At 48.1% G+C, this 25,463-nt stretch overlaps 1 protein-coding gene across 2 annotated transcripts in view; it reads left to right on the forward strand.

Annotated features, from left to right (window-relative positions):
- Nucleotides 1–25,463, forward strand: part of PCSK6 (proprotein convertase subtilisin/kexin type 6) — a 134,387-nt gene that overhangs the window by 92,863 nt on the left and 16,061 nt on the right. For both annotated transcript variants that reach the window (XM_021680644.2, XM_021680645.2), the window contains exons 13-17: nt 16,137–16,316; nt 16,486–16,524; nt 22,003–22,105; nt 23,038–23,234; nt 24,818–24,905. In XM_021680644.2, the coding sequence (XP_021536319.2) occupies nt 16,137–16,316; nt 16,486–16,524; nt 22,003–22,105; nt 23,038–23,234; nt 24,818–24,905 (607 nt within the window). The remainder of the gene's footprint in view (nt 1–16,136; nt 16,317–16,485; nt 16,525–22,002; nt 22,106–23,037; nt 23,235–24,817; nt 24,906–25,463) is intronic.

Below are 25,463 nucleotides of genomic sequence, written 5' to 3' on the forward strand. Positions count from 1 at the left end.
AGATTGTGAAACAAATACCAGACTGTCCATGGTATTCTGCATTTGGGATCACGGTGTGATTTGGTGAAAAGAACATGAAATGTAGAAGTAGTATGGCCTGAGACCCAAAAGTAGCTCTACCAGCTACTGGCTGGGGGACCTTGTGAGAAATAATAATTCTCTCACAGTCAGGTTGTGAGCACCTGATGGGAGTGAACTTTTCTAGCACAACCTGGCATATAGTGGGTTGTCATGGAAACTCAGGTTCCTCACCCCCTCACCCCCTGCCCCCATTCGCTTGCTGGAAGCATATGTTCTACCCACAGTCTTTAGGAACTGGTCCATTTGCCCTCTGGGGAAGTTCCAGGCTAGAGGTAACTGGCAGAGACCAGTCTCAGTGCCTTTGAGGAAGATTAAACTGGCTCTGCTTTTCTGGAGAACGCAGGAACCGGGAAACAACAGAATCCAGGATTGCTGTGCTGAGGGCAAGCTGGCTCACCATCCAGTCAACGGACTGAATGGGAAACTCTTTCAAGCCTTGAACTCAGCAGGTACATGTCTATTCTTTATTCTTCTTAAGCAGTTTTTCCCCAACCAAAGAAACCAAAGCTTGCTAACCAACAGCTTGCTTTTGAAACTGCTGTGAGGAGATCCTGCCCCACCAGCGGACTGGCTTTTCAGTGGCCTTTGTGTGTGTGTGGGTGCGTTCCCCAGGGCCAGAGCCGTTTACAAAGTTCTCACACATCTTGGCTTTCTTTGGAGCTCAGCCCAGTTACACCCGACTCCACCTGCTCGCTTCTGTGGAATCCCATCTTTGCTTCTCTCCTTAGCACAAATGTGAGAGTTGAAGCCGGGGCAAGATCAAAGAAGTTTAGGAAGAATTTTGGTGCATTTGCCAAAACCTGCAAAGTACGCTATAGGGGCACAGAGAAGCTATGAAGATCAGTCCCGAATCACAGTCCAGTTGACTTGACCGTGACCCTGTGGGTGGCGGAAGGAAGACCAGGCTGCCACCGAAACTGGAGTCGGGGCACAGGATTCAGGTGTTGGGACCTGTTTGGGGTGAGCCCCGAGCAGGGTGTCTGGCAGGTGTGGTCCGAGTTCCAACAAGGCCACTTGCTGGCTTGGTCCCAGAACCTCTCTCGGTCCCCATCACTGCACATGTGTGACAGGAATTATAGTACTTATGAATACTCTAGAATTATTGCTTCCTGGGCCTGGATGAGATTCAAATGTAGGAAGATTTTATATGAGAAAAATACTTCCGGAGGATTTTTTAAAGGTTTGGATCAGGGGCGCCTGGGTGGCTCAGTTGGTTAAGCGTCTGCCTTCGGCTCAGGTCATGATCCCAGGGTCCTGGGATCGAGTCCCGCATCGGGCTCCTTGCTTGGCAAGGAGCCTCCCTCTCCCTCTGCCTGCCGCTGCCCCTGCTTGTGCTCTCTCACTCTCTCTGACAAATAAATAAATAAAATCTTTATTAAAAAAAATGAAGTTTGGTGTTCGGCCATAGAGCCTGAAATATTAAAAGCGCCAACACATATTTCTCGGTGATAAGCCATCTTGGAACCTACGCGTGTGTCTCAGGCGCCCAATTTTGCAAATCTGCCTTTTACTGTTCTCTAGTATCTTACGAAGGTGCTATGCTCACTTGAATGGAAGACCAAAGAAAGCCTAGGGGAAAAGGTTCTTTTCAAATACTGCTCATGCTATTTCATGCCTGCTACCTCCAAGCACGTGTAATGATTGCATTTTACCCCATAAATGTCACACTGGACCTCTTATGTGCCTCTCCAGAATGGCTCAGCCCCTGCGCCCTTGGGCCTGGCCTCTTGCCCAGCGGAGAGGTCTGGCCCCCAACTTATCTCCTCAGTGCCCCCAGGTGAAGGCTGGGCTAGGGCACAGTTGTCCCAGGAGGTCAGGTCCTTCTCAGCAGGACTTGGGGAAGCCATGCTGCTCCCCAGCATCCAGCTGCCTGGAGGGGGGCAGGGGGCATACCGGAAGTGCTCAGGAGGTTCGCCCAAGGAGAGACAGGAGATAAGCTCCTGCCCTTCCCCTAGAGTCCCACAAAGCCTCTGTGGGAGATGTCCCCTGGCCAAGAGCCCTGCTCTTTGGTTATGAAACCTGAGCCAGCTTGGTGTTCCTGTGGTCCCTGCCTTCCTGCTTTCCCCTGGCTCCCATTGCCCTGGGTCCTACCTCCCAAAAAAGCCTCAGCCCTCAGCCCCTAGGCTTGGCCTCAGACTCCCGTTTTCAAGGGAACCTGGGCTAAATAAAGCACATTTTCAGGTAGCAACCCAAACATGAGTTTCAGTAATCTGTAGGAAATAGTGGAGAGGGAGAGATGATCAAAAGGATCGTATTTAGAACGGGTGCAGTGTGATTGCTGTGTTGGCAGACAGAGTTTGCGTTTGGGAGTGCAGTGCTAAGGCTTTGGTCTCACCCCGCCCCCAGTGCTCAGCACTTGGAGCAAGGTCGAAGAGGATTTGTTGAGTGACTGAATGTGCGAGCATCCATGAACCTTGTTTAAATCAAGAGCTCGTATAATTTTAATCAGCTCTGTTTTCGGCTGTGCACACTCAGTAAAACATTTAATAATCGGTTAAAAGTGGAAGAAATTAGTCTCTCTTATGTGACTGGGTTCCCCCCCCCCTCTTTTTTAATCATAAAAAGCTCCATGGTTTTCTGATTTCCTTTCAGTTAGCTCTTTCATGCATTTCTTTCTTCCTAAGAGCAGAGCTGTTCTCACTTTATTGTTATTTTACTGACTTCTCTTTACTTGACATCTGTTTTGAGCTCATCTCCGTTGGTGGGATGAGTTGAAATTTTGCAATCTGTGATCAATGGCTCAATCTCTCTTGTACTGGCAGCTAGAAAGGAAGTCAGATTGAAATCACGAGCCTCCTGTGCTGGCTTTCAAGTTTGTCACTGAACTCTCTGGTTTCTGGAAAGTGCAATTAGAGAGTATCGCTCCTGCTTCTCTTGAAACAGAAGCCGAGAGCTCAGTACGGTTTCCAAAAGGTCAGCATACGCACGGCTATCCCGAAGTCTCACTTCTAACCCCTTTTGCTTTGATAGGACTCAGTATTTCAGTTGGTCTTTTTGCCTCCCTTCTACTTGTCTAAGGGACCACAAAGACTGGCACCATTCCCCAGGTGTCCTAGTCCAAGGAAAAAAGAAGTATCGATTCCTGCTTAGCTGGTGAGGGCCCAACCCCACTGCTGTGGTGCGTGGTTGTGAACCATGGCATTTGCCAGTCGGTTCTGTGTCTCCCAATGGTGAATGTAACAGAAAGAGGAGATTTTTCTTTAATATTTCACTGTTGCAGATAAAATTCTAAATGTGGCTGAAAATGAAAAATAAAATGATGAAGAGAAGAGAAAGAGCTCTCCTGAAACCCCCCTTTTTTTTGGTTTGTTTGTTTATTTAACAGAAAGAGAGAGAGAGAGGGAACACAAGCAGGGGGAGTGGGAGAGGGAGAATCAGGCTTCCCGCCGAACAGGGAGCCCGATGCGGGGCTGGATTCCAGGACCCTGGGATCACGACCTGAGCTGAAGGCAGACGCTTAACCAACTGAGCCACCCAGGCGCCCCTAAGTGTATTTAATTTTTAAACATATGACTTTATTCCTTTTTTTCAGAAACATGTCATGTTCAAGAATATATCTATATTTCTACTTGGTCTTTTTTTTTTTTTCCCTGACATTTTACATAGTTCTAACCATGCTGCCTTCATAACTCTGTATTTCTTTTTATTATTTGCATATCAAGCACTTTTTTAATGTCATTATATATCCTTTGTAAGCAGCATTTTATATTTTTTTAAATAAAACTTCAAGTAGAAATGGCATAATTTATTTAAGCCATACATCTATTGTTGGACATGTAAGCTGTTTTCCATTTTTTTGCTATTATAAATAGACAGCAGAGTGCAGAAAGCTTTCTCCTAAATTTAAAATTATTTCCTGGGGATCATTCACCAGAAGTAAATCACTCGGACAAATAAGAGATGGAAGCATATCTACTTTTTGATGCGTATTACTGATTTGCTTTTCAAAATAATTGAACCAATTTACAATCTCACCAGGCACACTCACTGGCCAGCTCTAGAGAAAATCAAGGATATCTTCCCTTAATTTGCATTGTGATAATTACTAATGAGGATGAACACCTTTTCCAAATGTTTGTGTACAAAGTGTGTTTTTTCTTTGGAAAATTGCCATTTCCGTTTTTGTCCCAAGAGGTCTAAGTGCTGTCGTTATTAAGCTGAGATGTACTCAAGGTAAAAATACAGATGTAATAGCCCAGGATGTGTCATGGTTCCTATAAATATTTTTTCTGGTACGCTATTTGACCTTTAATTTTTTACAGATAATCTTAAATTTTTCCTCCAGAGTTTTGATAATTCTTTTTTTTTTTCATTCCCAGTTTGTTTAGGATTTGATTTTCTCCATAATGTTTGAATTTCTTTTTAGTATAAGGTAGATATTTTTTCTAAATTACTAACAAATTACCCCAAGTCAAAAACAGAATTGAAATATTAAAAGATGTTCTAGAATCCTACCTCCGGCCATAGGAAGACCAAGTGTCTTGCCTGCCCACAGAAGAGAATTTTAAATGCTGTTTGAAATGTTGACAGTCAGAGAGGTCAATGGAGTAATAATGATGGTGGCTTGTGCCTTAGGGTATTTGCTGGATCTGGGGAGCCTACCCAGAGAGTTTTATAGCACCTGCAGAAAGCTGGGATCTCGGAGGCACAGAAAATTAAGGAAAAAAAAAAAAAAGAAAAGAAAAAGAAACCAATGCAGAACACACAAAACAAGTCCAACTCTTCAATAGTTTCAATCAAGGTAAATAGTCCATTGACTTCATTTTATTTTTATTTTTATTTTTTTTAATATTTTTTATTTATTTGACAGAGAGAGAGATAGCGAGAGCAGGAACACAAGCGGGGGGAGTGGGAGAGGGAGAAGCAGGCTTCCCGCCGAGCAGGGAGCCCGATGTGGGACTCGGTCCCCAGACTCCGGGATCATGACCTGAGCCGAAGGCAGACGCTTAACGACTGAGCCACCCAGGCGCCCTGGCTTCATTTTAGAAGACAAAAATTGTGTTTCTCATGCCCACCAGCCCCATTCTCAATTCTCCTCCACTCCACCCTATTGTAGGAGGCTGGCCTCATCACAGACTCTTTGCCTGTGGCTTACCGTTGAGTTCAGCCAGGGGAAACTCCACAGGAGAATGGAGGGAGGAAGGAGATATTTATTTATGAGGTTTTATTTTGTTTTGTTTTGTTTCCCTCTAGCTGCCCCCAGCAGCCAGCATCCCTCAGGGTCTCAGCCCAGCCCTCCTGATGCCAGTAGAATATAGTACGCCTAAGGGCTTAACACACCTTCTGTTACTGGCCCCAAAGAACTTCACTCTCCAAAGTTGCGGCTTTGTTTTGCTCTGCTCACACCTTTGTAAATAGCCTCTTTATTAAAGCCTCCGTGGATTATCCCAGTTTAATTATGCTGTCTGCTTCCTGCTGGGACTGACCCATAGAACTCTAAAGAATGGTATCTAAAACAGAAAACACACATACACACAAAACCCAGAAAAGTTAAAAACTAAAGCAGATGGGAAAAGACATACCAAGCAAATACCAACCAAAAGAAAGCGGGTATAGTTGTATTAGGATCAGACAAGCAGAAATGTCAGGACAATAGGCATCATTAGAACTAAAGAGTATTGGGGCGCCTGGGTGGCTCAGTCGTCAAGCGTCTGCCTTCGGCTCAGGTTATGATCCCAGGGTCCTGGGATCGAGCCCCACATCGGGCTCCCTGCTCCGCAGGAAACCTGCTTCTCCCTCTCCCACTCCCCCTGCTTGTGTTCCCTCTCTCGCTATCTCTCTCTGTCAAAAAATAAATAAAATCTTTAAAAAAAAAAGAACTAAAGAGTATTATTACAACTTGATAGAAGATTTGGTTCAATTCTAACATGGCCTCAAAATACAGAAAGCAAAAAGCTGTTAAAACTACAAAGAGAAAAAAAACAAACTCACACACAAGGTAGGAGATTTAATATGCCTCAAATATATTTGATGAGTAAAACAGTGACAGTCAGTAAGAATGCAGGATTTGAACATTGCAACTGACAAGTTAGGCCTAATGGGCCTGTTGGAGCACTGTACCCAGCAACAGAAGAATACAATTTCTTTTCAAGTGTAAATGGAATATTTATGAAAATCGGCCACACAGTGGGCTATTTGGCAAGCTTCAGCATATTTCTAAGGATTGGTAGCATATAAACGCTGTCCTCTGACATTACACTTAAGTTAAAAATCAAAATAAAAAGATAACTAGGAAAAGCCCATACACTTGGAAATCGAAAAATGCTTCTAAATAACTCAAGTGTCTAAGGAAAAAGACTAATATAAATTAGAAAATATGTAAAACTACATGATGATAAGAATAGCACATATGCAAACAAATGGGATGCCAGCGTGGACTAGTGGAGAGAGAGAAATTTGATGTGGTTTTGGAATGCAGGTGAGGATTGGTGGGGTGAGGTCCAGAGCCAACGACCAAGAAAGAATTCTTGAGACGTCTTTGGTGCAAAATGCTGGGGTTTTTCTTGTTTTGTTTTTTTGTTTTTAAAGATTTTCTTTATTTATTTGAGAGAGAGAGAGAATGAGAGAGAGCACATAGAGAGGGGGTTGGGTCAGAGGGAGAAGCAGGCTCCCCGCCGAGCAGGGATCCCGATGCGGGACTCGATCCAGGGACTCTAGGATCATGACCTGAGCCGAAGGCAGTCGCTTAACCAACTGAGCCACCCAGGCGCCCATCAAAATGCTGGTTTTATTAAGGCACCAGGACAGGACCCCTGGGCAGAAGGAGCTGAGGCACCGGGGTTTATGAGGGGTGGCTGATTATATACTTGGGAGTTGGGGGAGGTAAGGAAAAGGGAGGTTTCAAAAGGATTTTCGTATGTTAAAGAAGACTCCCAGGTTATCTGGAGCCCTTACCATCGTCAAATTCAGGTTGTTTTTCCCTCTAGCAAGGCGTTAACATTAAGATAGTTGGGAGCTTCCTGGAAGAATGTCCCACCTGTCCCACCCAGGAGAGGGGGATTGGGGGGAGGTTGCAGGGTGTCAGCGTGTGCTTGGTCTTCAGCTTGCCTTCTCTCTCATCAATTTATGGCCCTAACCACATGTATTAGGAAGGAGGAAAGCCTGGAAATGAATGTGCTAAGCATCCAACTTAAGATGGTAGAGAAAGACCAACGTCAATGCAAAGAAAGCAGAAAGAAGGAAATGTTTTTAAGAGCAGAAATTAATAAAATAGAAAGCAAAGATATGGAAGAGAGAATCAGGAAAACCATAAATTGGTTCTTTGAGGAAACGAATAGAATTGATAAGCCTCTAGGAAGACCAAGCAAGGGGAAATAATGAGAATATATCATTTTAGGAATGAAAATGACGACTATTATTACACATCCTGTATACATTAAAGTTACTGGAAGAAGGTATTATAAACAACTTTGTGACCAAAAAAAAGAAAGGAAGGAAGAAAGAAAGAAAGAAAAAGAAATTTTAAGTGAAATAGGCAAATTCCAAGAAAAAAAATACAACTTGGTAAAATTGACACAAGAAAAAAATAAGATTAAAATTATCCTCAGAAATTGTTTCTGTAATTTAAAAGGAAGGTCAAGGCTGGATAGATGAACTGGCAAATTCCACTAAACACTCAAATGGAAGAAATAACATCAATATTCCATAAATTCTTTCAGACAGTAGAAAAAAGGGAAACAGTCCCCAGTAGTTGAATGAAGCCTGTGTATCCTTGGTGCCAAATCCCAGCAGCACATTATGGAGAATTTTCAGCCAGTCTCACTCAAGAACATAACTACAAAAATTCCAAGTTCAGTGTTAAGCAAAATCCAACAGTATTAAAAAGGTTTCTCTTTGGGGCACCTGGGTGTCTCAGTTGGTTGAGTGTCTGACCCTTGGTTTCAGATCAGGTTGTGATCTCAGGGTTGTGAGATGGAGCCCCGTGTCAGACTCTTGCTGAACGTGGGTGGAGTCCGTAAGATTCTGTCTCCCTCTCTCTCCCTTCCGCCCCTTAAGAAACAAAAGTTTCTCTTTTCCTGCCCTTTTTTGGGGCAGGAGAATTAAATAATTTTGAATATTATATTGTATTTCCTTTATTGAACTTTTAACCATATTTGTGTGGTTGCTGTAAGGATTATAATATGTATCCTTAATACATTACAGTTTACTTAGAATTACTATCACATGGCGTCACACTTTACACATGTTAAGAGCCTAATGACAGTGTCTTTCTTTCCCCCCCAACTTTATGCTATGATTATGTCATATATTTTACTTCTGTATATATTACCAACTCCATTTTATAGTGATATTTTTGCTTTAAGCAGTCTTTGTCTTTTAAAGAAAGAAAGAGAAGGAAAAAAGCTACTCTTTTTTGTGTATCCATGTATTTCCATTTCTGGTGCTCATTATTCTTTTCTGTAGATCCAGTTTTTTATCATTTTCCTTGTGGCTGAAGAATTTCCTTTATCATTTCTTATCATGTTGGCCTCCTGGCCATGAGTTGACTCAGGTTGGATTTACTTCAAAATGTCTTTATTTCAACCAATTTGATTTGTTTGTTTTTAAAAATGTGTATAATTGTTCATTTGTTGACACATTGACTTTGACTCTGGTTTGGGGAAATCCTTGTGATGTTTCCATGACTCCACTCAGTCTTGAATGGAATTTTCACTGGATATAGAATTCTGGGTTGGCAGTATTTTTTTTTTTAATTTTTTAAAAGATTTTATGTATTTATGTATTAGAGAGAGAGAACGGGGGAGGGGTAGAGGGAGAGGAGAGAGAGAATCTCAAGCAGACTCCATGCTGAGTGTGGATCCTAACCCAGGGGCTCAATCTCATGACCCTGAGACCATGACCTGAGCAGAAATCAAGAGTCAGAGGCTCAACCCAGGTTTCCCCGGGTTGGCAGTATTTTTTAAATTTCAGATTTCAGGGGCATCTGGGTGGCTCAGTCAGTTAATCATCAGCCTTTGGCTCAGGTCATGATCCCGGAAAAATATATCAGATTTCAGCGCTGTAAAGATAATACATTTTCCTCTGACCTCCATTGTTCTGAGGAGAAGTGTTAACATTTACTATGTAAGCCTCGTTTACGTCTGAGCCACCTTATATGCTATGATAACATTTCTTTTCTCATATTGTATAAGCTAGCAAGTGTGCCATATACAAAATGAATGAACAAACAAAAAGTATGTTTCCATATTCCAGCACACACAGCTTCCAATCAGCTTTTGAGTACCTTACTACTGAATATGAAAAAACCCCCTCGAGGACCACCAGACATTTGAGGAAATTATCCAGTGTTAAAGCAGAAATAAACCCTAACAGAGAAGAAACTTGGAGAGGAAACAGCAAGTCAGGCAGCAAAAGAAACCTTTAGAAAAACTATAATTGGTCATATAAAATAGAAAGATTTAGTTATTCCTCCCCTGTGTAGGGAAAACTCCAGTTATTTCCTACTGAGTTTTCCTCCTGTGTATATCCTCTACTGTTCATACAGAACATTTCACTTCTGACACTTCTAGTCACCAGGTTTGTGGGTTTTTTCCCCCCACAACAAGCAATTCTTAGTCACACCCGTCGGGTGTCCTACAACTTAATTCTGCCACCATCTACCCAGAGATAGCGTCAGATCCCACAGCTTAAGGGCTCAGTCCCACAGGACTGCCCTCCACACCTACACACTCACATACATTTCAGATACCAGTAGCAAGTTCAGGTTTTCACTGGTACTTTTGACCCCCTGGTCATAGATTGGTGTTCTAAAGAACTCCTCTTGGGAGTCAGTTGATTTGCTAGGACAGCTCACAAAACTCATGGAAGCACTTACTTACACTCAACCAGTTTATTATTATTTTTTTAAGATTTTATTTATTTATTTGACAGAGACACAGCAGGAGAGGGAACACAAGCAGGGGGAGTGGGAGAGGGAGAAACAGGCTTCCCATGGAGCAGGGAGCCCAATGCAGGACTCAATCCCAGGACCCTGGGATCATGACCTGAGCTGAAGGCGGACACTTAACGACTGAGCTACCCAGGCACCCCAACTCAACCAGTTTATTAAAGGAAATGATAAAGGATACAGATGAAGAGATGAAGAGATACATAGGGAGGGTGAGGTCTGGGAGGGCCCCCAGAACAGGAGCTTCTGTCCCTGCGGAGTTGGGGTGTGTCACGCTCCTGGTGTGGATGTGTTTGCCCACCTAGAAGCTCCCCAAACCACATACTATTGGTATTTTAAGGAGGCTTCCTCATGTAGGCATGATCAGTTACTGACTTTATTTTTAGCCCCTCTCTAGAGAAGTGGGGGACAGGGCTGAAAATTCCAAGCTTCTAATCATAGCTTGGTCTTTTTGGTGACCAGCCCCCATCCAGGAGCGCACCCAGAGTCACCTCCATAGAACAAAGGATGCTTAGGAATTTACAAGGATTTTAGGAGTCCTGAGTCAGGGACAGGGTCAAAGACAAATATTATAACAAGAGAAGCTCCTATTGCTCTTCTCAATTAGGAAATGACAAGAGTCTCAGGAGCTCTGTGCCAAGAACTGGAGCAGAGACCGATATATAAATTCTATTATCTCATAGGTGTCCTCAGGAAAGATAAGAGAAAATATCTCATCTATAAAACAAGAACAGGTTTCTGCATTTTGAGAAGATTGAACATCGGGAGAACCAGATCAATGCCTTGAAAATTTTAAACATGAGGCAAAAACTAGAAAGTCAATAGGTTAGAAGACCTGAGGAAATCTCCCACAACATGAAATGGGAGTGGGGTGGGGGAGAAGACATTGAAAACCTAGTAAGAAATGGTGTTAACAGAGTGTTGGGGATATGGGGGAGGACGTGAGTATATGATGGATGGTGTGAGAGTGGGGCTTCTCCATGTCCTACGTAGGTTGTCATTGGATGGTGTCTAAAATTGAGAAACCAAGACATAGCATATGAAAATCTAATCAAGCTCAAAGTGCGAAAAGGTGATGTAAAGGACTTCTGTCTTTGGTCTAAACTGTGTAGCATTACTTGACTTGGCAAACTGTCGATGCATGACTTTGAAAAAAGTAAAAAATGTTAAGAAGGTGGTATTTGAGCATTTCCTATCTCACCTTATTGGTGCCATTAAGGAAAACGCTCCTTTCTGCATTGCCATACAGGACGACGATTGTTCTTCTCCAAATGTAGATTTGTTTCTACCCTTCGCCTAAATGAACACTGGAGCTTGGATTCTCAGATCCTTTTCCTGGTCCTGAAAATATCGTCTTGAATGGTTTTTATGACTACAAGATCATAGAGAAGGTTCTCCCATCTCCCTGTCTTACATTGGGTTCTGAGGGTGAGCACACACATGTGTGCATGTGTGCGCACACACGCGTGCACACGGGGGGCCCACACATGTGTACACTCTTCCTTGTCCTTTCCAGGTCATTTCCTATATTCCCTTTATTTTCCTCCATCTTTGTTGCCATAACGTGGACCTAAAGTGCATTTTTAATTATGTGTTAAATTTATTGAGTAAATGTTGGGGTTTCTCTCCATGTGTGTATAATACACGTGTGTGTGTGTGTGTTGTGTGTATTTCATATAATAGCTTCATTGCAATATAGTGAAATATAATCCACATACCGTAAAATCCCCCCTTTAAAGTGTTTTTGTATATTTTTATAAACAGGGAGGTGAGCCTTTTTTATTCCTTCCACCAAGACCTCTTCATTAAACTTTGTAAACTTTGTAAGTCAGGTTCCCTGGCCCTCACAAGGAAAAAACTTCCACTGGGGGGGGGTGAGACTGAAAAGTATTTCTTGGTTTTTTTTTTTTCTTTTAGACCTCTTTCTTTACTACGTTTTGACTAAAGAGAGTTGCTCCCTGTATGTTTTCAGTATAAGGGTGGGGGGGAGGATTAATACGTTCTTTATTGTTAATAACTTCTTATGGCCAAAGAAAACTCAAGAATTCAAAAGTATTAGCTCAGAGTCCTTAGCCTAACAAAACCTTGCCCCCACTTCTACCCTCTTTTGTCTCCAATTGTAAATTCCCCTCTCAAGGATTCCTAATGCTTGATTCAAAATGCCGGGCAGAGAAAAGCTTCATGACTGCTGATACTTTCCTATTGGCAAATCCGACCCTAGTCTCCCTTAATGCTGGCTCTTCCTTTGAATAATAGGAATAATCCTGTTTGTTCATTACCAATTCAACCCTTCGAGGGGAAATGCTGCACTGAAGATAGTGAATGATGATAAAGCCATTTACTGGCATTAGCCAGGATTACCGTCCGCCTCTCACACAATTATTGTTGCCTGGGCTTTGCTGGTGACATCTGGAGGCAGTCCTGGCAGTGCCCGCCCCAAGTGGTTAATAAGCAGGTGGATTTGTCATTCTTTCTTCTACAGTCTCAGGAATCTGATGGAAAGAAAAAAAACAAAGAATTTGGATTTGGATGTCTTTGAAGACCACCCCCCGCCCCCCCCCAGAAATTAAGGAATTAATGGTACTGGTTGGGGTTTTATCAGGGCAAACTTGAACAGGCATGCCGAGTGTCTTGAATAGTAAGTAATACGTTCTGGTTAAATGCTTTGACCAAAGCAAGCCGACATTTTTCAATCCTCCTGCCTTTGCAGGACAGTTCTGTTGAGGGTGGACCCTGTCTCTGGTCCGGCATAGCTCGCCCCTTCGCCGCCCCCCACCCCCGCCGCAGATAGGTTCTCCTACTTTTCTGTGGTTTTCTATACCCATGTGTGTCATCTCCCCAAAGTGAGGGCAGACTCTGGGGATGGTGAGCATAGAGGGAGTTGGCACTGGGACCTAGTCACACACTGGGACCTCTTTCTACCTCCCTGGATCCCTTCCCTCCTCATGTGACCAAGATTATAGCACTGTTTGTAATTGCAAACTGGAAACAACCTAAATGCCCATCAGTTGGGGACCGTTAAGTAAATGACTCAGCATCTCTCTGATGCAGTGATGGGAAGGTCACCAAGATGCATGGTTAATGGAAAAAGCAAGGAGCGGAAGGTTCTACCAGGTGTGTTAATAAAGGGGATAGGGCAGAATATATGCTCATATTTGCTTGGCTCTGTCAGTTAAGCGCCTGCCTTCAGCTCAGTTCATGATCCCAGGGTCCTGGGATCGAGCCCTGCATCGGGCTCCTTGCTCAGCAGGAAGCCTGCTTCTCCCTCTGCCTGCCACCCCCCCTGCTGGTGTGTGCTCCCTCTCTCTCTGACAAATAAATAAATAAAATATTTAAAAAAAAAAAGAATAAAATGCCTCTGGAAGGATACATAAGAAACGAGTAATGGGGTCGCCTGTGGTAAGAGAGATTGTGGCCAGGGGACGGGGCTGGAGGGAGACTCTGCTGTATTCCCTTTTATACATTTGGATTTTGAACTATTCGTATTTATTACTTATTCAGAAACATAAACCAAAAGCTCTGAGTACCACAGTTTTTTAAATGGTTTTTCTTTGACTATACAACCACTTTTTTTCATTAAACTAAATTTCTTCTTAAATTATATATGCTGAAGCTTTAAAAAAAAAAAAAAAATCAAACAGTCCCCAAGGGAATACAGTAAAAATGAAGTCTCTTTTCTATTCCTGAACCCTAGCCTCCCCACAAGGCAGTTCCTACTGCTGGTTTCTTGAAATTCTTTTTGTTTTTTGCCTTTCAGTTTTATTGAGCTATGACTGACACCCAGCAGTGTACAAGTTTGTTGTTTTATTATAATGTTTTATTATTTATTGTTTTATTACAATGACCTGACTTGCCTATACTGTGAAATAGTTACACACTTATAGAAACAGTAAGTTTGGAATATCCATCATCTCATACAGATACACACTCACAAAAAGAAAAAAAAATGTGATTTTTTTTTTTTCCCCTTGTGATGAGAACTTTTAGGATCTACTGTCTTGGTTTCTTGGAATTCCTTCCACTCTCCCTCCCCCTGCTGGGTGTGTGCTGATCCTGAGCTCAGAGTGGCCTCTCTTGTTTGTCCTACCAAAGCTATATCTGAAAATGCGAATCTAATTTTAGTGGCAACACCCTTTGGTGGGTGTTTTTGGAGACATGATACAGGGTGGAAACAGATCTGGCCTCAAATGACAGCTTACAGATCCTTGCTCCCTATCGTGTGGTCCTCATGTCCCCCCCCTTAATCAGTTCCTTGCCCTGCAGTTAACGTGCCCAGCTCCTGTGTGGTTTGGAAATCTGGCTCTAATTTGGTCTTCGGAGGTTGAGAACAGATGATAATTCATAACCGGGGACTGTGTTTTCTGCACTTGCACCCATGCCAAGTACTTCCCGTGGCGCCATCAACTGTGTGGCCTGTTGTTAGGAACGCGTTAGGGGAATGGCCGTGGAGCATCTAGAAGAACCAGGCCCTTTGGAAGTCCTTGGTGTCCTAGGAGGTAGCTCAGGAATGTGTTTGCAAATTGAAGGACCTGCATCCTCCAGCCCTGCCTAGGCCTGGAGAGACCCATGTGGATGCAGGGCCTGACTCGGGATAGCTTGAGGGCTACAGGCTTTGGGGGCCTGGGACCTCAGTTGGGTAGGGCGTGGCTGTGTGCCACATGGTATAACCGGATCCACATCCCACACCACTGGATCAGCACCAGAGTGTGGCCTGGTGCGTGCAGGCCGGTTCTGCCCCTGGCCTCCACGTAGCACCTCGGGCAGGATGGATTACAGCCCATAGGCTTCTGGAGTCTGTGGGCAAGCAGGAGCCTCCTGTTCTAGGATTTCGGGGGAGTAAGATATTCCTGGAATTCAAACAAAAGATCAAGTTAGCCCAGCAGAGCTGCCCATGTTGCAAAAATAGTGTATAGACAGATATCTAAGGACAGATGGCCTGCCATGCAGAGCCAAGAAGGGGAATAAAAGGAGCAGAAGTGACAGTAAAAACACACATCAATAGCGAAGAATCGGAGCACTCGTGTCCCTCACCTAAAGCATTCTGATGGCCAAGAACCCCAGTGATAGAGAATAAAGAGGAAAACAGAGATTTGTCTCTGTCTGACACAGCGATGGAGCTGCCAAAGCCACTGTCCCCAGCTTGGGTCCCGGTGGCCGGTCACGAGGGTTCCTCGAAGTGGCTCACAGCTGGATGACTGTGTGTTGGGCTGGAGCCACGGTGAGTCCATGAGCATGAGCAGTATGTCCCCTGCTGGTCCCACCGGACCTCGGCCCCTCATTTGCACAAGAAGGACAGCAGTGACCTCCTCTACGTGATCTCACGGCTCTGACCGCCCAAGGACACAAGAGTAAAGCAGGGAAGGCCGGACCTGTGGCCTGCACCTGGGCTGGCCGCCATGCCTGTCTAACTTGGCTTCTGATGCGTTTTTTTAATATTGCGGATTTCATGGGCAAATTGCAGTTGAGGTTTCTCACTTCTCTTTACCCCTGGGAAGAGCTAGCAACACGGGCCATCATTCGCACGTGGAGGCGGACGGTGGGGTGGGGTCCCTGCCTTCCCCCTTCTCCGTACTCCGCCCTGCACATGGCTGGATACGCTCCATGTAGCCTGTCCTCTCCGTGCCTCTCCCCACCCCCCCACATAGTCTGGCATCCGTGCCGTTCATACTGCCATTTTGGAGGACATCCTCCCTACACCCGCCTCTGGGGACATTTGGGTTTGCATTACCACTGTCACCCCGTCACACTTCCCTGCTCACCTGGGCCCCCTACACAGGAAGGAGCCCAAGGCCAATCTTCCCGTGGTCTGGGGTGAGGGCTTCTAATAGCAGGAGTCCTTGGTAACCCAGCTGTCCCGTTGGGAAGCAGATGGGGCAAGGCTCAGGGCCAGGCCTCAGATCTGCTCTCTGGATATTCCAAGAAGGGGAGGAGGCCAGTCGAGGGAGCTGCAGGGAGACTGGGGGACAGGGAACACGGCCTGGGCAGTCGCAGTGCATCCCTGGTCCTCAGGTGCCTAGGAAGGGAAGTGGTGGGTGCGGAGCCCTGCAGTGGGAGCCCTGCACCTCGCACTTCTATGCGGGAGGGAGGGAGGCCTTGGGCCAGGCACCTCAAGAGCTTTCTGGGGGAGGTTTCATGGCTGTACAGTGAGTCTGGGCTTGGCACCTTTCAGGGAAATTGAAAGAATGGAGCCTCATCTTGTACGGCACCGCCGAGCACCCTTACAACACCTTCAGCTCCCATCAGTCACGCTCTCGGATGCTGGAGCTCTCGGCCCCCATGCTGGAGCCACCCAAGGCTGCTCTGTCACCGCCCCAGACCGAGGTTCCTGAGGACGAAGAGGACTACACAGGTAATGAACTTGTAGCCAGAGGAGATGGCCAGGCCAGCCTCTGAGTTTTGGTTTTCCACTGCGGCTCTTAAAATGTGGGATCGCTCCTGGCAAAAGATGAGGATTATGACAGTGGGTCTTCCTTCTTTCCTGGAAGTTGTAATAATGATGGTAATTTGCACTCACACAGCTCCTTCCACCCACGGCTCTCCTAATATTTTACAGACCAGTAAGTATACTTCAAACCAGTAAGTATTCTCCAACCTTCCCAGGCCGGGAAACAGAAGGTTCCATATGCCCAACCAGAACTGGGACTTGCCCCCTGGCTAATGAGCCTCCTCCTGAGGCCCCGTCTTATCCTCAAAATCTCTCGTCTCATGTCTCAGGCTCCCGACCCTCTCAAGTCCATCCACTTTCTGTCCCTACAGCCAGAAGGTGGGAAGGATGTGGGTCCTAATGGACCCGGGAGGGTTGGGTTGAATGAACATAGCCAGGAAAGGAGCAAGCAGTGGAGGTCTTGACCGCCCTTGAAGGCTGGGATGATGGCCCAGGAGAAGGTCTCAGGACCTTACATCAGTAGATAATGATGTCACCACGAACAGGTTAAGCATCTAACAGGAAATAAAGATGCCTTGTGGGAACCCCTCTTCTCCATTGTCGGCGGGGGGCCCCTGGCTCTAGACCTCCAACCCCCTTCCTAGAGACAGCAGCCTGGGGAAGAAGGGCTTCAGACATTTCCAGCCACTGGGCCGGGCACAGTTGTAATTAGCATGTTAGGTCCCTTTCCCTCTGAACCATCCCACGGTGATTTGTGAGAAACCGAGTGTTTCTGGTTGGGCATATTTCCCTGAGCTAAACATTACAGCTGCTTGATAAATGATGGGTGATATCTAAGGATATTGATGTTTTGAGTTATCTAATAGCTTCTGAAAAAAGAAAAGTAACAAAACAGAGAATTCCACTGATACATATCGAGCATAAATTATGGTTGATTCAATTTTAAATTTCTTCTCCCATTCCTTTAAAATGGAGCATTGAATTATGGATGGACTAATCTGCTCTGTTTCCCCCTGTGGTTTATAAGTGGTGGCAAGATTCAGTAATTATTAATAGAGGTCTGATTTTTTTTTTTTTTCTTAAAATCTGCTACTGACTCTAAACTTATACTATCCTGGAATCTCACAAAGAGACTGCCCTGCAGCCCAAGTGACTTAGTCTTGCCCAAGCCCAGCCTAGATGGATAGAGGGTGTCTCCGTGGGAAGAGGATGTGTTCCTGACTCTCAGGGAAGGTCCCTACAGTCTTGGGGCAAGTGGGACGGGCAGACCAGTCACAGCAGGAAGAGCCAGAGACAGGGAAAGAGTGGGAGAGGGGTGAGATCAGGAGGGTGCTGTGGTGTGGAGGGCGGTGGGAGAGAAGAGGAAGAGGAGGAGGAGAAGAAGAAGGGCGAGGGGGGTGTGGGGGGAGGAGGAGGGAGCAGCCATGTTAGATAACACGGTCAAGGGCTTGCGGGATGGGGCTGCTCGTCCATGGCTCTCATGGAAGCTCAGTCACAGATAAGCCCCCGTACGGAAGCTCAGGGAAAGAGGGTGATTTTGAAGTGGCCCCATGATTATTAGCTTTCTGCAGTTTTAGCAGAGGTAAGGCAGGTTGAAGCAGGAGTGGTTGCGTGGGGGAGAAGGTTCTCAAGAATTCTGAGAGCTGGCCACGGACATAGAGGTGCATGGGGATGATGAGCACAGCCTGGTGGTACCCCACCGAGGGCCTGTGCATGGCGAAGGGGTAGGGGAGTCTGACGCAGCTGTGGTCCTAGGAGACAGCAACAGGGGGCGCTAGACAGCACTGCACCGGGGGCAGAGATGGGGGGCCAGAGTTCCCGGGGTCAAGAGGTAAAGGGGAGGAGGGGAGCAAGGGGCAGAGACAGAGTCCAGCCTCCCAGACTCCCGTGCGAGATGTCTGGGGCCTCACCAGAGCTAGCAGGAGAACCGTCCTGGGAAAGGGCGATGCAGACAGGCCGCGGTCAAATTCTCAGCCAACATTGCCCCTGGGAACAGGGACAGAGGAGGTGGCCACAGGTTACTTCCCCAGGGCCATGGCAAGTGGAAATCCACGGTAGTGGTGGAGTCTGTGGTTCCTGAGGTCAACGAAGGTGTGGAAATCCAACTGAGGGGGTAGGGCTGGGAGATCGGGAGGCTGGGGCGTCCAGCAGGAAGGTAGGGCAGTAGCCGCGTGGCTGGGTAAGGTGCCAAGGAAACGTGAGTGGCTGAGGTGCTGAAGATGGAGAGCCTGTGGTGACGGCCTGCCTGCTGGGACACGAGCTGGAGGCCACTGGAGAGCACCAGGCATGGCAGTGAGTGAGGCCACCCCAGTGACCCACCTCAGATGCTTGGTTGAAGAGCCCCACCCCAGAGGCAGATTCAGCCGGTCTGGGGGTGCTTGGAGGCTGTGCTAGGTGATTCCAGGTAGTGGGGCTGGGGAGCTAGGATGGTGGCAGGCCCCGGGGAGGTGCTTAGGCTGCTCCAGGAGAGTGGCCTCAAGGGAAGGACAGAAGGTCACAAGGATGAAGGGAAGCCCAAGCTTCAGGAAGGGAGGGTGCGTGGGCTGAGGATGGCTCAGGACAGTGTAGTCAGCCACACAGGACTGAGGGGAGCCAGGAGCCCCCAAAGCCTTGGCCTGGACACGTTCCAGGACAGCTCATTGGGTCCAGGGGAGTTGATACACAGGACGCGTGCCATGTCCAGTGCAGGACTGCGTCGGGTGACAGACTTAGGGCCCGTCAGCGCCTACCTGGCAGAGCCGAGGTCCGGGTCCCAAGCTGTCAGGAGGGAAGACCAGACCTGCAGTGAAAGGGGTCTGTTAGTCTCGTCCGCACTCCTGTCTGCGGTCGGCCACCTCTGTCCCTGCATTCCGCCTCACGTCCAGTGGTTTGCCGGTGAGGTTCTAGCATGCTTTTCCTGGACAACATGAACGGCAGGGGAAAGATGGAGATACTTAGCAAGTCTTCCCGTTCCTCCAGATTCTGGTCTAAGCACCACCTGATGACAAAGGCCTTCTGGAACTCCCAGGTGGCTTTCTAACATTTTTTTGTGGGGCTTTTTGATGCCTGGATTTCCTTCACAAAAGATTTAAGGTAGAGATTTCAAATGAGCCCATATCATTCTAACACCCTGTAGATGGGAGTCCGTGGCTCGTCAGTGCATGAATCACACTCCCCTTGTATCTGGAGCCTTGGGGATATGTGCTCACCCAGGCAATGTGCTGCTACAGCATTCTGAAAAAAGCACGTGCAATCTTAGGAGTGATGGAGTGAGTGGGATAAGACAGCCAGCCAAGTAGATTGAATCTAAGAACACTTCCTCGAGAGGTGAATCTTGATACTGGGCTTTTTGAGACAACTCAAGTAGACAGCCATACTAGAGGGTGCTTATCGATACTCATCCAAGCGTCCTGCCTTGGGCAGTGTCTTACCAAGCTGTTCACTGGGGGCTGCACATGGCTGGTTAGCTAGACGCCCGGTTGGGTTTTGCTGCCTTCACTGTTGGGTGGACCCCATCCTTGCACGGGGCTCCCTTTGGGTTATTAACTAACCTCTCCGCCACAGAGAGGCCCTGGGAGGGAGCAAGAGGGTGAAGTCCAGTCCACACAGCATGAACCAGGCCTTCCCCAAGGCTATCCCTCTCTTGGGACATCATAGAACTTTCTGTTTGTGGATGTTTCCCAATTTCCACCCACTCTTCTTTCATCCGTTCTCTCACCCTTGAGCCACTCAGCAAATGTTTATTGGGTATCTGCCCTATGCCAAATGCCTTTCTAGGTGCTGAATATAGCAATAAACACCCTAGTCCAGATCCCGCCTCCTGCAGCTCCTGTCTCCCATGCCAGGAAAGAGTGGGGAAATTGTCCTCTCTCCTCCCTGTCCCCCCAAAATGTCCTTAAGACTGAAGAAATTGTTTACTTTATCAAACAAGACAGACCTGCTGCTTCTCTTAGATTTCTGGGGGAGAGATCACTATGGAAGGCAGCGGTCCTTAAGGTGATGTATCCTCGGGGCCACTGCAGGAGGGGCTGGGTGGGAAGGTCGGAGCCCAATAGTCCAAATCCTCTGTGTCTTCAGCGCAGTGGGTCATTAAAAACAATGTGGCAGGCAGCAAGGCTTTCTGAGGCTGTCCCCCATAGATGGCCCGGAATAAGGCGGACAAGAATCAAATCAAATGCGAATTGACTGCAAAATAGCCCAACAGTCTGGAGCTGGGGAAGGGGGTGGGGGTGAGGGGAGGCTCAGTGATAAGCTTTGGGCCCGTCAGGCCGAGTGCTAGCACTCAGACCGGAGGCACGGACTCCAGAGCCCTCCCCAGCCCAGCCCAGCGCAGCGCGCTCCCCGGGACGAACGCGGCCTTGAAAGGGGTTCACAGTGGGACCCACAATGAAAACTTTGGAAATATCAACAACAGTAAACCTTCGGGGAGGGAAGCAAAATAAACCGGGTCTAACACTAGGAAGGTCTGCAGGCCCTTTAAGGACGAATGAAGAGGGCTTTGTGCACCTCAGCAAAGACCCATTGTGGGCAGCAGAGAATGGGGACTTTTGTCTCTGCCTACATCCCCATGAAATGCTGGTGGCCAGCAAATCACCTCTTCTTTGCTTCTGAACTCGCTCCCCACCCCTTCCAACAACTCAAACCTTACAGAAGGCTTTTTTCTTCTAAAGACTCAAAAGCCCTCATAATACCCCGCTGGGCTCCCCCCACCCCGACATGGGGAGGTTTTCTGGAGCCATTGCCCAGAGCGGGAGGAACAGGGTCAGGGGTAAGGCAGGCGGAGGGTCCCACCGCAGTGCTTGTTCTTCTTCGGCACGCTGTGGTCACGTTCTTGAGGCCAGGTGAACGGGACACCTGTGGCCCTGCCCCACCCGGGCCTGAGGGCACTAGACATTTCCTGATGGGCTCATCCGTGTGGCACCCCCGCAGGGCAGCCCCACAAGAGTGAGGCTTGCTGGAGGCCGCCAAGCTCCCCGCATTTCTCTCCACCGCAGGCCCCAGAGTCAGAATGTGGGGATTGCGGGGGACTTGGGGGAAGATGGGGTGGCCCACGGCAGAGGCCGCGAGGGAAGGAAGCTGCAAAGGTTTGCAGAAAAGGGCCCATCCCGTCCCCACTGAGAGATAGCCGCACCCCGTGGTGCTGAGCTTGCAAATCCATCCTGTTCCCCCCCCCGCACTGCACGTAGGGAATCCTCTTCACCTTTCCTGCTGAATTCCTGTCGGATCATCACTGCCTAGCAGCAGCTTCCCTCATGCCCTTGACACCTCATACTGCGTTGTTTTGTCCTTCATGCTGGGAATCAGGAGCGATGGCCAGTCCCGGGATCATGACCCCCGATGCAGGGCAATGCCCTGAGGAAGGGTGTTCTCGGCCTCTCTCCTGCCATCGCACGCTGCTCGTCTCGTGCATGTGGGTCCCCACCTACCTTGGGCTCTTTTCCTCTTCTTCGGGCTGCCATCTGAGTCATCAGACCCTCTGACGCTGGAGCCCGGGGCCAGGCTCAGCTCTCAGCCGCAGCCAAATTGCCGTGGGGGCGGACGCTCCGTCCAGCCCCGGCAGCCCCACCACTCTCTCGGGAAGCTCCTCTGGCCCCTCACACAGGCTCTTAGGGGACTGAAGTGGGTTGACAAAGCATCTCTATGGGTGAAAGGAAATGCTTGTTTCTTTAAGGTCTGTGCCATCCGGAGTGTGGAGACAAGGGCTGTGATGGACCCAAAGCAGACCAGTGCTTGAACTGTGTCCACTTCAGCTTGGGGAGCATGAAGACCAGCAGGTAACGGGCTGCGGCTTCCGATCGCGTGTCCTGGAGCCCCTCAGAGGACCACCAAGGTGACCTGTTCCTGGCTGTGTGCTTAGCACCCCCGCAGCCTGGTGCCCTACTTATGAAGTCATGTCATACCCCTCCCAAAAAAGGAGATTCCACTGAGATTAACTATTTGGGAATTGTGTAAGTTTTAGTAACTTCTCGTCCTCATCACACAAGTAATTCACGCCCATGACAGAGAAATCGGAGGTGGTATCTGTGCTCCGAAACTGTCTTCTAGCCATTTTGTTAAACAGAAATGGGTCAGACTGAGTAGGCCAAGGCTGACCGCTTGGGAACTAGAGACAGATGTCATTTTAGAGGCCGGTGCTGTTCTAAAAGCCCCACGGGCCAGGCCTGGGGAGCTCCCACCCCCGCATGTCCAGTCAGCCGTGCGGCCACGCGGGGCTACGGGCGTGACTGTTGTGGGGTCCCCGAGCTCCCAGACACAGCCACACTCACCCTGCGCCGTGCAAAGGCAGTCAGCCTGCTTGCTGCCTTTACTCGCTGTCCACGAGACTAGCTCACCAAGGGCACCAGCGGTGAGGTTACAGCAGAGCTACGAATTCCAAAAGTCAAATACCGTCATCCAGGTGCCATTGAGCGCCCCCTCTGGGGAGACTTGGAAAGGCAAGCAACCTACGTTCTTATCCAAGTCCTGGCCCCTCTCCGCTGTACTTAGGAACCTCTCAGCTGTGCTCACCAAGTCCACGGGCATACATGGTTTAACCTTCACCCCGGGGCCTTTGTTTCCCTCTGAGTTTTGCTGACTTAGGGGGCGGAGGGACAGCTAGAATTTCCTCTCCAGCTAGGTGCCCTGCCAGGACCCAGCAGTGCTGCAGGCTTCCAGGGTGGTGGCGGGGCGGGGTTGGAAAGGTCCTCTGTGGCTCCTGATCCCACAGGAAGTGTGTGAGCGTGTGCCCCCTGGGCTACTTTGGGGACACAGCAGCAAGACGCTGTCGCCGGTGCTACAAGGGGTGTGAGACCTGCTCGGGCAGGAGCCCGATCCAGTGCCTGTCCTGCCGCCGCGGGTTCTATCACCATCAGGAGATGAACACCTGTGTGACATTCTGTCCTGCTGGATTTTATGCTGATGAAAGTAAGTGCATGTCTGTGTGCCCAGGAATGATGAGTCAGCCCCCCTCTCTGGGCTGGGGTCCCTTCTCCTGGGAGAATTTCTCCGGGGAATCTGGCACCAGCTTATGGACCTGGTAGTCAACATTGGGAGAAAGCCCTTCCTAGCAAGCACTGCGGAGCTGAAACCGGGATTCAAGTATGGGCAGAAGGTTTTCAGTCCTTTAAAGACAAAGAGGAGCCTCTGGGCCAGTGTTAATTGGGCTCAGAAAAGATGGGCTAGTCTTTGTGGCACATTTTACAGGTAGTGACCACACCCCTAAGATGTGGGTGATGCTTTCCTGGCCTTGCAGATGAGAAAACGAAGCTGAGAGGCGGCACAAAGCCCATAGCTAGTAACGGCACAGGTGGGACTTGAACTCAGAGCCGCAAAACCAGGGGTCCTGCCGTTCCACCAGGCCCAGGAAGGTGGGTGGATGGCGGCGGGGGGGGCTCTGGGACTCAGGACCCCAAGCCAGGGTTTCACCAACGCACCTCGCCCCAGAAGAGGCAAAAGACAGGGTCTGGGTTAAACAGATGGAGGATAGTTCTCAAGTTCAAAGAAGCTACCGTTTTGACGTTGGCGATTTGTGTAGGTCAAAGCCTTCCCACAGAGGCCCTTGCTATGCAGGAGGGATCATTGATCCAGCCTGTGATGGCATTACAGTTCTTCCTGTGGAGAAGGAGCCAGGAAATCTTTAAAGACACATAAAGCCACCGAAGAACCAGAATCTCTTTAGAGGAAAAACCCATTATCTTGCAAGATGCATTTCACTGCCTTTGCAAACACCTGCCCTGGGCTACCAGCCAGGCCTGTTTTCCTGGTGGAGGTTCCTTCATCTCCACCCTGCTTCCAAAGCAAGAATCAGCCACCCTCACTGACCCAGCATCCTCCCTGAACAGCTGCTGCCTGTGTGTAAGGCCACCTATGGGGCCCCGAGGAGGAGGCACGGAGGTGTAGCAAACAGCCCTGAGCTTCCAGGCCCAGACGCAAGGTGGCGATGATGAGGTGCCAGAAGGAAAGACCAGATAAGAACAGGCAAACGCTCGCGGGGTTGTGACCCAGCATTTCCCCAGGAGGTGTGATGGGCGTCCTAGATTTATGTCTCAGTCTTTGTAACTACCAAGTCTTCAATAAAGTCCCCTATGAAGGCACCAGTGGGCAGTTCTGAGGCCTTTGTAGGCTCCAACCCTGTCACTTTTTTTTTATACATATATAAAGACTTACACCTGATTAATCTCTGCTCAGTCAGCCAGGAATTGGTTTCAGTCCTGGTTGAAACAAACAGAAGCAGAGCGTGTCTCCTCTGGAAAGGGTCCCCCCTCCAAAGCCTCGAGGTTGTGTAAGGGCTTTCATTTACTCCCGAAAGGAGAGGAGAGAGACCTGTGATCCCACACGTGGGCCTGCGGTCTCGACGTGGCCTCTGGCTATTTGATCACTCTATCATCCCTCCTGGAGGCTGACACCAGTGACGAGCTGTTCTATCAACCCCGCTTTGAAATGCCAGAGTCTTCTTTGCCCAGGATTGAGTCACATCTCCTCTTCTCCTTCCTCTTCTTTTTCTCCAGGTCAGAAAAATTGCCTTAAATGCCACCCAAGCTGTAAAAAGTGCGTTGATGAACCAGAAAAATGTACTGTTTGTAAAGAAGGATTCAGGTAAAACCCTCCCTTCAGACCTAAAGAACGGCAGAGCGTTTGTGCTTTTTTGTTGTTTGTTTCTGTCATTGGTTTACCAAGTTTTGGCAACTTTTTCCTAAAAGATAAAAGCAGAGGCCCAAAGCCCTTCAGGGTAAAGATTCTGAGTCTAGAAACCACAGTTCCACTTGGAGATTGATGTTTAAAACAGAAAGTTAGGGGGCCCCTGGGTGGCTCAGTCGGTTAAGCGTCTGCCTTCAGCTCAGGTCATGATCCCAGGGTCCTGGGATCAAGCCCCGCGTCGGGCTCCCTGCTCATTGGATGTCTGCTTCTCCCTATTCCTCTGACCCTCTGCCTGCTTGTGTTCCCTCTCTCTCTCCAAATAAATAAGTAAAAATCTTTAAAATAAAATAGAAAGTTAGGGGAAAGGTAAAATCTCTCCCTTTTATGCAGTACTTGGGGAACTAGTGAAAACAGTAATCAGCCCTACCATGTAAAGCAGAGTGGCTGCTGGGAAGGTGAGGATTCTAACGGAGCTCCCGCTTTCAGGCACCAGGAAGGGCATCCACTCCCGTGCCC

This window comes from Neomonachus schauinslandi, chromosome 9 (genome assembly GCF_002201575.2).
Source record: "Neomonachus schauinslandi chromosome 9, ASM220157v2, whole genome shotgun sequence".
Lineage (NCBI taxonomy): Eukaryota > Metazoa > Chordata > Mammalia > Carnivora > Phocidae > Neomonachus > Neomonachus schauinslandi.